At 41.0% G+C, this 13,339-nt stretch overlaps 1 protein-coding gene across 4 annotated transcripts; it reads right to left on the reverse strand.

Annotated features, from left to right (window-relative positions):
• Positions 1–4,406: 4,406 nt before the first annotated feature.
• On the reverse strand, positions 4,407–12,319 carry fndc4b (fibronectin type III domain containing 4b). 4 transcript variants are annotated; one of them, XM_061829845.1, is made up of 6 exons: positions 12,185–12,234; positions 10,970–11,071; positions 8,410–8,533; positions 8,017–8,106; positions 7,757–7,923; positions 4,407–5,890 (listed from the first exon to the last, which is right to left on the reverse strand). In XM_061829845.1, exons 1-6 carry the CDS (start codon positions 12,206–12,208, stop codon positions 5,849–5,851), a joined length of 549 nt encoding a protein of 182 aa, XP_061685829.1. In that variant the 5' UTR covers positions 12,209–12,234; the 3' UTR covers positions 4,407–5,848. The 4 variants fall into 4 exon arrangements, with proteins under 4 accessions (XP_061685829.1, XP_061685847.1, XP_061685838.1 ...); XM_061829863.1 differs by lacking the exon at positions 12,185–12,234 and adding an exon at positions 12,241–12,319 and having other exon boundaries at positions 4,812–5,890; XM_061829854.1 differs by having other exon boundaries at positions 4,850–5,890; positions 8,410–8,512.
• Positions 12,320–13,339: the final 1,020 nt, after the last annotated feature.

Consider the following 13,339-nt stretch of genomic DNA (forward strand, 5'->3'; position numbering starts at 1 on the left):
AAACAGATAAATTACTGGATGAGGAAAACTTTTTGTCACTTAAACCACAACAAAACTGAAAAACTGTCTTTGGCAGTAAAGAAAAGTGAATTGCTGTTAGTGAATACCTGCACTCACTAGCTTTGATACACCAAAGACCAACTCCGAACCCTTGGTGTTCTAATTACAACCTGACTTTCAACAGTCCTATCAAATAAATTACTAAAACTACCTTTTACCACCCGAGGAACATATCCAGAATGAAGACTTGCATATATCCAGCTGACCAGGAGAAGCTCAGTCATGGTTTTATCTCAAGTACACTTGACTATTGTAATGGTCTTCCGACTGAACTCTCTCAAAAGAGCATTAAACAGCTGCAGCTCATTCAGAATGCTGCAGCTCGAGTTCTAACCAGAACAAAGAGGTCAAAGTATAAATACTCCAATTCTAAAGTAATTACATGATCTTTCACTCAGTTTTAGAATCGACATTAAAGTTCTGCTACTGGTCTAAAAATCACTTAATGCTTTTGGTCTTAATTACATGAAAGAAATACTAATGGAATATAAACCCAGCAGGGCTCTGATATCCATAGACTCAAGTCAAATAGTCGAGCACAGAGTCCAAAGCAAAAACAGTGTAGCAGTAATGGTTTAGTTATTATGCTGCACGCAAATGGAATAAATTACCAACAGAAGTCACATCAGCCCCAAGTGTGTATGTTTTCAAATCCAGCAAAGAAACTTTTTTTTTCTCGTGCGTTTTAGAGTACTTTCACTTTTCAATGATGTTTCTTGCATTGCACAATGTTTTAAGTTGTACTCTTTTTGCTTTGTTTTTAAGTGTTTCTTCGCCGTTTTAAATGTTTAGTTCTTAGTTTTTAAATGCTTTTAATCACATAAAGCCATGTGTATGAAATGCGCAGTATAGATAAATTTACTTTAGTTTGCTTGTATATCAATGTAAATACTTTGGACGGAAAAGTGAAACACAACTGAGCTGTACTTACTCAGTGATTCTGTCATGTACCACACGTTGAAAACCCCGAAGAACGTTTGAAGCTTCGATCGCTGCACGTACGGACCCAACTTCTATTTTCCACCATTTTCAATTACTGCAGGTGGAGCCTAGTCCTACAACCTTTAACCTAAAATGTTATCAGCAGCTCAGACATTTTTAACAGGCTGCATCTGTGTGGAAATGCCCCCAACCGGAGAAAGAAGGTTAAAAAACACCCAGTGAACAGTAACAGTTTTCAATTTATGGGTTGAACCTTTCCAGATAACTTGTGAACTGCCTCTGGGGAACAAAACGCCATTTTGTAAGGTGTCCTGACATTTCCCCACATCACACATGGGCTCTTTGCCTTGTGGCCTGGCGGCCATGCTCTTTCATAACTAGACGCCTGCCAATCATTAAAACAGCTAAGTGAGGACGTAGACCATAAATTTAATTGTCGTGTTAATCTCAGCTAAAACGGGGCATTTTTCGGTTTAAATGGAGACAGACACCAAACCGCAGGATAGGAATGTGGTCATTTGCAATCGATGCATTAAAAATCTGAAGAGCCCTCATCCCAGTCTTTCTCAAATTGTTCAGCATGTTGTGACACTGCCTGGCAACAAAGCTCCTTTTCATGCTCGAATGTGGACAATGTTGTTGGCTTCCAATAAGTTATGATTAGGATTTCCTCTCTTTGTGGGTGCTCTTGTAACATCCATTCTTTCATTTTTTTTCTTATTTTAATACCGCTGGTCTCCCTGAAAAGTCTTGGGCGAGCTGGAGGCTATCCCTGCTGACTGCTGTTGAGTGGTTAACACCGTGGAATGGTCGCCACTCAATTAGATAAGCAACCGTTCACACTCAGATCGAGCAGGGGTGTCAAGATCATTTTCCTTGCAGACCACATCATAGTTATGTTTTTTTCCTCAGAGAATCGGTCCGACACCATGTGTATGTCAAAATCTTTCTGTCAAAATAAAAGGGAAAAAAATCTGATTTGCAAGAAACATGAAGTAGACACTTATCTGCTTTTATAGGCCACAATGATGTGGCTTGCCAGATCTCACCCCGCCCTTGAGTTTGACACCTCAAATCTGAGTCTTTCATCAACCTGCATGTGTATTTTGGGAATGTGGGAGGTAGGAAGACTGAGTTTTAGGAGAAACCAGGGAGAACATGCACATTCCACACAGGAATGTCAAAACTGAGATTTAAATCAAGAATCTCTTCACTGTGATGCAGACTGATGGTTTCTTTCAGCTTGTTCCTGATGCAACCCTTCTCAGGGAGTGGAGGCCCCAGTGGGATATGAACCCACAACCCCTGGTTTACCAAACCAGTGCTCTAACCACTGAGCTACGGGGCCTCCTGATGCAGACTGATATTCATGAAAAATAAGAAGATATTGCATTTTTTATGTGCATCCAATTTCTAGGTAAAATTATAGTTACTGTATATATTTACTGGTCGGCAGCATGGTAACCTCTGCACATCCACTTCACAGTTCTGAGTTTGGGGGTTTGAATCCAGGCTCTGGACATCCTGTGTGGGGTTTGCATTTTCTCTCCTAGTTTGCATGTTTTTTTTTTAAGATTTTTCAAACATAAAAACTTTATTCTTATATTTTGGTAATCACATGGGTTCTTTTAATTGTCAAAACTAGCCCCCCAAAAATAATGTTGCTCCCTTTAAACAGAACGGCGTTGTTGTTGTTGTTTCAGGTTTTGAGTCACCTTTCTCTGAACTTATAATGCACAATCAACACAAACTAAAACTGCTTTCTGCTTCACTTTTACACACGCACACCTGTCATCTTTAATTGAACATTGTACTCGTAATTGCCATACAGCTAAACTTGCCTTTGACTCACTGGTCTCCTGTTTCAAAACCACTCCCTCTTTTGTGACAGTTTCAACCAGCGCCACTTAATGACTCCTCTAAATGTCACAGCAGAGGATGTTGTAATATACATTATGTCACTGTTCAATTCTCATTAATGAGCTGCTGAGATATGATTCAGTCACTCGATTGAGCTTTTGTCTCTCCCTCAATACCCCCCTTAACAAATTCCCTCTCAGCATCATTGAAGATGACAGCCCGGGGCAGGCTGTGGTATTTTGCTGTGTGGACCGGGCTTGAACTGCCCTTACCTTCAAACACTTCCTTTTCCTGTTCTTTGTCTTTCATCTTATGTGGCGAGTGAAGACAGAAGGCAAAAAGCAAAATGGAGCAGGAACATATTTTGTGCTTAAAAAGAAGGTCAAGGAGTGCCTGCGGTGCCTGATCTTCTGTTGAACTCTGATCTCATGTTGGCATTTGCCTTTATTCAAATTGAAGCAGAAATAGGAATTCTTCTGAAACATAAGCATCTCTGCACACATTCATTTTTTTTAAAGGCGTGATCAATAGTGGTTAAATCCCTATCCCTTACAATTGAACAATATTATAGTTGGTTTATTAGGTCCCAATTAGGAGCCATTACAGAATAAATTAGCTCCACACACACTCTTTCACACACAATATCTACTGGCCATTTGAGCATTTAGTCAATAATATCCTTGATATTCATCTTAAGTTACATGTACTAGAACCTTCATTGTTCTCACTAGCATGACAATTCAGCCACTAGAGTAAATTGGGAGCACCAATAGAATGGCTGTCTTACTAGTAAGGTGTTTTTTTCCCCCTGTTTTTAGGGGTTTGGGGTGGGGAGGGAGGGGGGCGCTGGGAATGGCACTCTTGACTTACTCATCCATACGAGCATGGATATCAAGGATATCGAACAGTGGATTTCCATAAACATGTACTAACAAAACTAGTGAAGGAACTTCTTTTTACTCGTTTCCGTGACGTTTCCAGGTGTCAGGATGGAACTCCAGCGACGTCTGGTGTTCGTATAACGTCAGTGCACAAACAGTCCAAATCCACTTACAATACTTCATGTTGAAACCTGAAATAAATATATATTTTTAAAATAAATAGGTTATTAACAGCACACTCATACCTGAAGTCACATGAATCCATCCAAACGCGGATTTAAAATTCCCATCCAAATCCGGTCATGTGACCCCACCACGATCTGTTTACTGTAAAGATTTTTAATATTCATGTTTATCAGCAACTAACAAGTGTGGATTTGAGAATGTTCTGCTTCTTCCCATTTGCTTGCTAAATAAAGCCCTTAAAATCCTTTTTGAGGATTATCATCGATTATCTAACAAGCAAAATAACACTATTTACTGCAATTCGGGATATTAATCAACATTTAATGCAATTCAATCGATTTAATACTCACGTGGTAATTAAAAGTGTTGCTCGTGTCACTTCATCTGTACTGTGTCCTCCTCGGCTAACACTGACTGCAGCGCTACTACTACTACCAAAAGCATTTGGCCATGCTTCTGTCCATCATTGACAGTTCATGTAATTATGGTTTTCACCGGCCTCCATCTCTTTCTGCTCCAGTGGGATAACTCTGTTTCATTTTCTTGATAATACACCAAGAGTGTTTCTTTTTCTTTCTTATTGCCACCCTCTTATTGAATCAAGTTTGCAGATGCACCGTAAGATGGGATAGTCCATTGCATGTGAAGGGAGGAGCCCAAAACTATTCAGACAGATTAAGCATTTTGATATATATTTTACACGCATGAAATAAGGGTAAAGCAACAATGATAATGGTTTTGAATACATTGAGGAAAGTTCGGTTATTGATTAGATGTTTGGATGGCCGTCTGAGGCCTGTACCGATGGGTTACTGGCATTTTTCTAGATAGAGTAATTGTTTTCTAGTTATGGTCTGCAAGTGTTATTTATATTAAAATATACTGAAATTCTGACATTTTAAGAATGCGAACAGCATGCAATAAATAACCTTGATGGTGTAATATGTTGGTGGTGCAAGAATATGTTTTAATAATTCTTATTTCATTTGATTGTTTTTTATTCATGGCCTTAAATTATTTTTTCATATACAGATTCTTGCTGTAATTTTGAGCTGACTAAAGCTTTAGCATAGATACATGATTAACTATAGCGTCAGATGTGAAATTTTGTGTTACGTTGCACTCCATCTTTAAAAATAAAAAGGTTCAACTGTATAGATGTCCACATTAGTCCCTAATAAAAGCTAACATGGCCAACACATTTGACGCACTCACATCACATCTCACACTAAAAATTAGCACTCATACAAAATTCATTTCACACTGTCAACAGGCATATTCATTAGAATTGATTTGGTAATAACTACTTTTGTCATCTACTGTATTATATTAGTTGAAATGCTGCAGAGTACTTTGCAGTACTTTAGTCCTCATTTTCTATTTCAAATCTAATCTTTAGGGTGGGTTTGAGTGACAGCAGTGCTCAAAATGAAATGCAGTATTATGAATGATGTGACATTGGTAATCTCATGTATTTTTTTTCACTATGTAATTAAAAACAAATACATCTGCTTAGCCAAAGCTATCGGTGTGCCTTGCACTTGCTAATAAATACACATACATATGTCATTAAAAAAAAATCATGCGAGCAACCATTCACTTTAGTCTTTGAAGTAGCAAAACTGGAAACAGAAAGTTTTTGGTAGACATAAATGCAAAACCGCTGCAGCCTCCACAACAAAGGAACAATTTTTTTTTCTTTTTCTTTTTTTTTTTTTAAACCACACCAAGCAAACAACTTCCAGAATGACCACTTCCGAGTAGGAGTTTTTCATTTGCATGGTGCGTTGCCTGCTTCTCCCATGTCATTAAAATAAACTCATGGCCTATTGAAGACCGTTTCATCCATTTGCGGATGTGTGGCGATCAAATCATGGCAACTTCTTGGACGATGTCCCTCTGTGGACCCGAGATATCCCTCAGACTCGGATGATGCTGATAGAGGAGGAGGCTCGATGAAGCTAAGAGGGGGACAAACAGGATGAGTGGCAGTCAGGGCCACAATTCAATATTACTGAATTCTAACACTTAAACGTGCTCATACGCATGACTGAAACACTCACATTCTTTCTAAAAAATTTCTAAAAAAAAAAAAAGAAAATCATGCCAGAAATACTTTCGCTTACATTCACTGCTAAAATGCTCTGACAAATGACAAAAATTCTCATATACACTACTACAAAGCGTCATACACGCTATGTGTGTGTGTGAATAAACAGACAACAGGAACAGAAATGTGGCATGGGAGAGCTTTTCAGTAGTGAATAATGTCCCTGTCAGCTCCTCGTAAAAACAAGGCTCACATACTGTAAGTACACGTGGTCTCAAATAAACATTGCAGCCCAATGTGAATTTACACTTTCAAAGTCACCTATGATCTTTTTTTTGCCGGAATGCAGAAACTTGAGGCCGGAACTAGTTGAAGTCTCAAGAAGTGAACGTTTCACGCAGGTGAGCATTTTCATCAGGGAACAAGTGAGGCATTGACTCCCCTCAACCAACAGAGGGTAGCATAGTATGACATAGTTTGTGGAAAAAATAACGTCTCATTATCCGTTAGTAGGGCGGCAACCAGTTCAGGGTGTACCCTGCCTCCTGCCCATTGATAGCTGCGATAGGCTCCAGCATTCCCCGTGACCCTCGCGAGGATAAGCGGCAAAGGAGATGGATGGATATCTGTTAGTAGGTGCCATGGTGGAGCAGCTGGAAAGCATTGGCCTCACAGTTCTGAGGTCCGGGGTTTGGAATTTGCATGTTCTCCTCGTGCCTGCGTGGGTTTTCTCCGGGCATTCCGGTTTCCTCCCATATCGCAAAAACATGCAACATTAATTGAACACTCAAAATTATTTTGTCTCGATGTGCCCTGCGATTGGCTGGCAACTAGTTCAGGGTGTACCCTGCCTCCTGCCCGTTGACAGCTGGGATAGTCTCCAGCACTCTCCGTGACCCTTGTGGGGATAAGCGGTGAAGAAAATGGATTAATTGGAGACTCTAAATTGCCCCTAGGTGTGATTGTGAGTGCGACTGTTTGTCTCGATGTTCCCTGTGATTGGCTGGAAACCAGTTCAGGGTGTACCCTGCCTCCTGCCCGATGACAGCTGGGATAGGCTCCAGCATTCCCCGCGACCCTTGTGAGGATAAGCGGCTAAGAATATGGATGGATGGCTATCTGTTAATATTTGGATTTATTGTGCTGATTTGTTGTGGCTGTGTTCCTGACATGTTTCACTGTCCTTATTGTCTCTATTAAAGCTTACCAATTATTGCAAGAAACACAGCCAGTCACTAGTTTGTTCTTGTGGAGTACCAAAGTGTAAATTAATGGAGAAAATAGCAAGCGTAAACCTGAAATCTAACAAATGTGATTAAAATGTATAGTGTGAATCATTTCTGCATGCAGTGAATGTTGATTTAGTGTTTCTGTAAAATATCACTCCATCTTCCCCATCACTTGTAAGATTTTGGAATGAATCTTGTAAATCCTGTCTATGAGCAAATTGAGGGAAACAAAGATTGGGGGAAGCGGGGAAAAAAAATCCAATGCATGAGAAAAATAGCCTACTCTAACTTTCCCTGAATGTAGTTGTTGGTGTTTTATACATAAAAAGTCAATGAACATACTCTGTCTTCACCAACTTGCATTTGGACCAAATCGAACTGGGTTTCCTGCCTCCACGTTTTATTTTTAGCCCAGATGACAGAAGGCCTTGTTGCTAAGAGATGAGTTAAGCACCAACCAAGGCTGTTCTAACTTGCAATATTTTCAGCTGCCAATAATGCATTGAGGAGGTTCTGCAAAGTAAAAAAATAAAAAATAAAGGAATCACCCTGCCACTGTGGATGGCACCATTATGGTAGATGGGAGAGCTGGTGGGAGATGTGTTGTAGTAAGAGGAGGGAACTGGAACCAACGGCCTCTTGGCCTTTTCCCGGGTACCGTTCGAATCGCTGTCCTTGATGATGTCGTACTGCCGGCAAAACAGGGCGATAACGGCTGTGGAAAAAGATGGTGACGTGTGAGTGCGTGACACGTTGAGTTTGAGACGCACTAGCGCAGAGAATCGAGGGGAAGCACAAAGAAGCGGACCTGCCCACAGCAGCAGAACCGTGGTGATGATGAGCAGCTCCCCAGTCTGCAGGTGAGGCGTCATGCCCAAACCTTCCATAGCAGGTTCGTCTGAGCAGGACACAGAATTGGGATTGTTGCTGTAGAGCAGTAATTTTCAACTAGTGAAGTGCAAATGAGTTCATCCAGCCATCCATTTTCTAAGCCATGCCAAGCCAAGAGAAATAAAACCTCTCTCTCATTATTGACAAACAGTACAGTGGCTACTAGTCTCCTGTATGTATATGGTGGTACTTTCAGGAGGTCTGATCAATTTTTGAGACGGTACTTGGTGTAATTTGTAAAATATTTTTGGAAATAGTGTTAGAAAAGATGTTGTTGGGCTGTGCATTGTGGAACATCAAGCTCATTTACGGTGGTCCAGCACTCCAGCCGGGTAATGGTCGCTTCTTTCCAACGTCCTGAAGTGGATGGCGCGGCTGGGCTGACTGTCACCCTGGGGTCCGACAGACTGCACCTGAACACAACACAAATGAGACTGAAGGAAGGTTGGGGTTGTGGTTGTTTTCATGTCTTTACAGCTGGATGCAAATAGACGTGTTTACGCCTTCCTAGACAACCATTTTTAAAATTCATTTGACCTGCTTTTTTATGTAAGAAAAAAAAAATCAACCCGACAGTGTTTTCAGGAAATCCCTTTCACTTGAAAGCTTTTTTACAGGGTGTCAAGCAGAAGTCAAACAGGTGGCACACAAACATTTTAGCACATTGGAATCCTATAGACAAGCCTGAAGTTGTTTATTATGCATTCATTTTCATTATTTTGATCTATTTTTCTTTTATCTATGCAACTGATGCAGGAGAGGCTCCCCAGTTTAATTGTACAGTTTCATCATTCATTCATTCATTCAAGTCATGGTGACCAATTGTGACATCTTTATTGAAGAATGTGTTGGACTCTTGTTTTGCGGGCAGCGTCATATTATCGCATAGTGCCAAATACCTGAAACAGCAAGATTTTCTCATAAGTGCTGGATCTGCTGGATCTCCATGATCACTAACCCATAAGAAACTGAAAACATTCTAATAGTAATTATCTTCTTTATGCAAGCACTCCATCGTTAAAGCAGGATTGCTATGACGACTTCATAGCAAAATGCAAAGGCATTTGTTCTCCTGTCCTGCGCTTATCTTTCAACTTGTCCTTGATAATAATAATTCAGTACAGTAATCCTTTTCAGCGATTCCCGTAGGGCGATTGCGTTTTATCCTCCAACGTGGTCAAAGAGCAGGCCGCCTGGGGGCTGCTGAGCTTTGAATGACACTTCTAATCTGAAGGACGTATGCTTGCTGATGACTGCTGGAGAGGCCAGAAAGTACAATGTCAGCCAATGAGAGGCTGGTATGAGGTCCACTTTTACATTCTTCACTTTCAATGTATTTAATGGTCTAAAAACAATCCATCACTGGAGGGAAAATATTCTCAGCAACCCTACAGTTTTATATATATATATATATATATATATATATATATATATATATATATATATATATATATATATTGCTGCCGTTGGATGGAATCCTTTTCAAGCAGTGAGTAATATTTTCAGCACTTATTACTTGTCAATCATTTGTAAAAATAACAGACCAATGTGGGGATTGATCAATAGTACAGATTTAAAAAAAATGTACTCAATCACGTGGACGTAAGAGGTATCCTACTGTAACTGACTTTTGCTACAATTCTTAATTATTTACTCTATAGAAAGACATTTATGTTTCACTTGCTTTTTTATGTAATTGTATTTTTGTTATTGTCCATCCATCTATCCATTTTCTGAGCCGCTTATTCTCACAAGGGTCATGGGGAGTGCTGGAGTCTAACCCAGCTGTCAATGGGCAGGAAGCAGGGTACACCCTGAACTGGTTGCCATTCAATCGCAGGGCACATCGAGACAAACATCTGCACTCACAATCACACCTAGGGGCAATTTAGAGAGTCCAATTAATGTTGCATGTTTTGGGATGAGGGAGGAAACCGGAGTGCCCGGAAAAAGCCCACACAGGCACGGGGAGGACATGCAAACTCCACACAGGCGGGTCCGGGATTGAACCCGGGACCTCAGAACTGTGAGGCCAACGCTTTCCCGCAGTGTCACCGTGCCGCCATTGTTCATAGTTTTTTTTCTTTTTTTTTTTTTTTTTTAAATCCTGTCCTATTGTCTTTTAGTCTTTTTCCCTTTTGAAGTTTAACTCCAGTTTCTCCTCACGGGAGCCTCCTCACTGGGAGGTGTGTCATTTTGCACTTTTGTCCTTTATAACTGGTTCCTATATCCCGCTCTGTGTTTCTATACAGTATTATTAAACAATATACTGCATGTTGCGTCTGTGTTTGTGGATGTGCCAGTGTTTGTGTTTGTGTGGGTACATGCGGGGATGGAAGGGGTGAGTTCTTATATTTCTGGGTATTTTGATCATCAGTCTTTATCTCGGTAAAGCACTTTATGTTGCATTTTCATGTATGAAAAGTGATGTATAAAAAAATGTGACTTTATTTGATATTTTTGTTCTAAACTATTTTTTTACATCTTTGCAAATATATAACATTATTATTGTTATTTAATTTTATTTTTGTAGTACTAGTGGTAGTCATGGTCATAGATGTCAAAGCCATGGAGGACATATTTCTGGGAACCCCACACTTTTTTGACACCTGCATACTGACCCCGAACCTTTATTGATTTATTTATTTTTTTAAACAATGACGTGGACTGTGTCAAATGCTACTCTTAGCATCCAAAAATCAGGCGCCAGTCCACAAACGGCCCGTGGGCTATAGTTTAGACACCATCTTTGAAGTAGCCCGTGAAAAGTTTTATAAAGTCGCAACAGTGGAGTCACATGTATGCAACTGCAATGAGATGCCAAAAAAGCTGAGATGCCAACAAAGTGTGGACGAAAGAGTGCGCGCTACCTGCACACTGTAGTGTGTGTCCTCATCCAGGTCCCACAGCACACACCAGCGACTTGACGTGTTCACCTCGCGAATGGAGCGTTGCATCAGGCCATCTTGCCTCTGCAGGTGAAACATAATTATGAAATCCAGCATAAAATGACCTTTGCGGGGAGTGAACGGGAGAGGGAGTTTTATCTGTAGGCTACCGAGCGTCACAATAATTGTTTCGAAGCAGCAAAAAGCAATTCAGAACATCCAGACCTGACCTTCAAATCCACTACACCCGCCACCGTAGATATACTGTCCCGCAACAATAAATAAGCATGGTACTGTATTCAGTATGTTCATCAGGGGCCCTCTCATGTACTCAAAGCAGTTTAGCTGGCAAGATTCAGCAGACACACAAAGACCTTCATGACTTCACCTGTAGCGCAGGAATACATAAATAGAAGGATCAGTGAATAAACAAAGAAATCAGAGAGTTTGGCATCCCCAAAAATCAACTTTTTTATCTTTGCTTGAAAAAGAGTGAGTGTTGCATAAGAGGGGGAGCTGTGGGATTTGAAATGAATGCACAAGTCTTTGTCTGCAGATTTCCTTGTCCTGCTTCTCCTCTCTCAGCACATGGCAGCGTGTGAAAGCATAAAATAGATTTTTAGCCGATTGAAAATCCAAATTTTGGAAAAAGAACAACAGACATTATTTTTAGGTTAATCCAAAGCAACTCCAGATGACCAAGATGTGCCTGTTTAAACCTCGTAACTTTCAAATTTCCGAGTTGATGGCAGTTGCGTTTCCCAGAGTGCTCAAACACGACCAAGCTACGAGATCAAGATAGATGGCAGGCAAAATCCTTTCCACTGATGGTGGCAAACTGCAGGTGTCTGAAAGCTTGACTGTAGTGTGCTGGACAAAATATGAAACGTTAGCACGATAATGACATAAACTGCACTCAAACGACGGCTTCGCCCGGGAGTGTCTAAACATTTTCCGCTGAAGGCTGCATAAGGAAAAATTGACGGATGCAAGGGTCACGTTAACGTTCTTTCTTTCTTTCTTTAACTCAAACAACTTAATTTGTAGAACACTTTAACAACAACAACAGGTGATCAAAGCATTGTACCAACAGTAAACATAGAAACATAGAATACAATCAAATTAAAATTTTAGAAATCAATCAATCAACAGTATTAAAACAATACAGTATTACTGTATGTTCTAATTAAAACATACACGTGCTTCCCTCAGATTTTGCATATAGGAGGTACAAACTTATAATTGTCTCTTACTTTCTGTCATGATCCTGCGGCTCCAGCACGAGCTGTGCGGGTGTCCGCGCAGGTGCGCTGATTGGAAGGTGCACACCTGCGCCTCATGCAGCCTGATCATGCTATGGATTTATATGACCGCGATGACAACTGGCTGGCGCCAGTTCGTAATGATCTACGTGTCCCATTCGTGTGCTCCGGTATCCTTGATTGAACCTGTGTGTACCGACCTTCGTCCGTTCTCCGACCAACCTTGTAAGCCTGACTCCTTTGATACTTCTGCCTGCGTTGATTGTTCTCCCGTGTACCGACTCCTGCCTGTCCGCTCATCTGCTCTCTTCGCCCGACGTCACAACTACCGCTGCTGCACCGGACTGCCTGCTCGATCCCCTCCCTCTGCATACAATAAACGTGTCTCTTCTTGAACTACCTTGCGTCTTCCGAGTTCCTGCATTTGGGTCCTTCTCTCGTTTCTGATGGGACGTGACACTTTCTGTCACATGTTGACGTGACCGTCGATGAGAACAAGATCGAAGTCTCCACTGACCCCCACAAATGCAAATTTTACTCTTGCGATTTAACTCCTGTTTGCATGTGAACAACTGCAGTTTTGTGGCGGCTGTTAGTTAAGTCCTTGGCAAGTAACAAACATCCATCCATTTTCTGAGCGCTTATCGTCATGAGGGTCGCAGGACTGCCGGAGCCAATGGGTGGATCTGTGAGAATGATCGACAGCTCCGTTTTTCAGTGAGCGCCATTTTCTGAACTCCACTCATGCTGCCCACAGTCGTGATCCTTTACCCACAAACAAAGAGTGCGCGTGGTTACTTTTAGCATCTGAACTGCGAATGTATAGTCCTGCTTATATCCAATTCAGAAATAAGGTGCTTTGATGTGGCTGGGGAACGTGTAATGGAGACGAGAGCTAACCAGAGATACTACTGGGAGGATATCTGGTGCGCTTTCCCACTCCAAAGTGTAATTTAGATAAATGCAAATGGTGGCTTAATGCTTGTGGCCGACCTCATGACCAGCTGAAAGTATCGAAGATAAATCGGCACAAAGCTGTCTGTTCCAAGGTAAGTTATTCAATTTGTCGGTGTAACACCTGTAAAGGAAG

Source organism: Syngnathoides biaculeatus, chromosome 2 (genome assembly GCF_019802595.1).
Source record: "Syngnathoides biaculeatus isolate LvHL_M chromosome 2, ASM1980259v1, whole genome shotgun sequence".
NCBI lineage: Eukaryota > Metazoa > Chordata > Actinopteri > Syngnathiformes > Syngnathidae > Syngnathoides > Syngnathoides biaculeatus.

Coding starts and splice junctions, on each gene's coding strand:
- fndc4b (XM_061829845.1), bottom strand. CDS start 12,208: ATGCAAAATCTGAGGGAAGCACGT. Junction 8,534..10,969: donor ACACACACTACAGTGTGCAG/GTAGCGCGCACT, acceptor ACCTTCCTTCAG/TCTCATTTGTGTTGTGTTCA. Junction 7,924..8,016: donor GGTTCTGCTGCTGTGGGCAG/GTCCGCTTCTTT, acceptor CTTTTTCCACAG/CCGTTATCGCCCTGTTTTGC.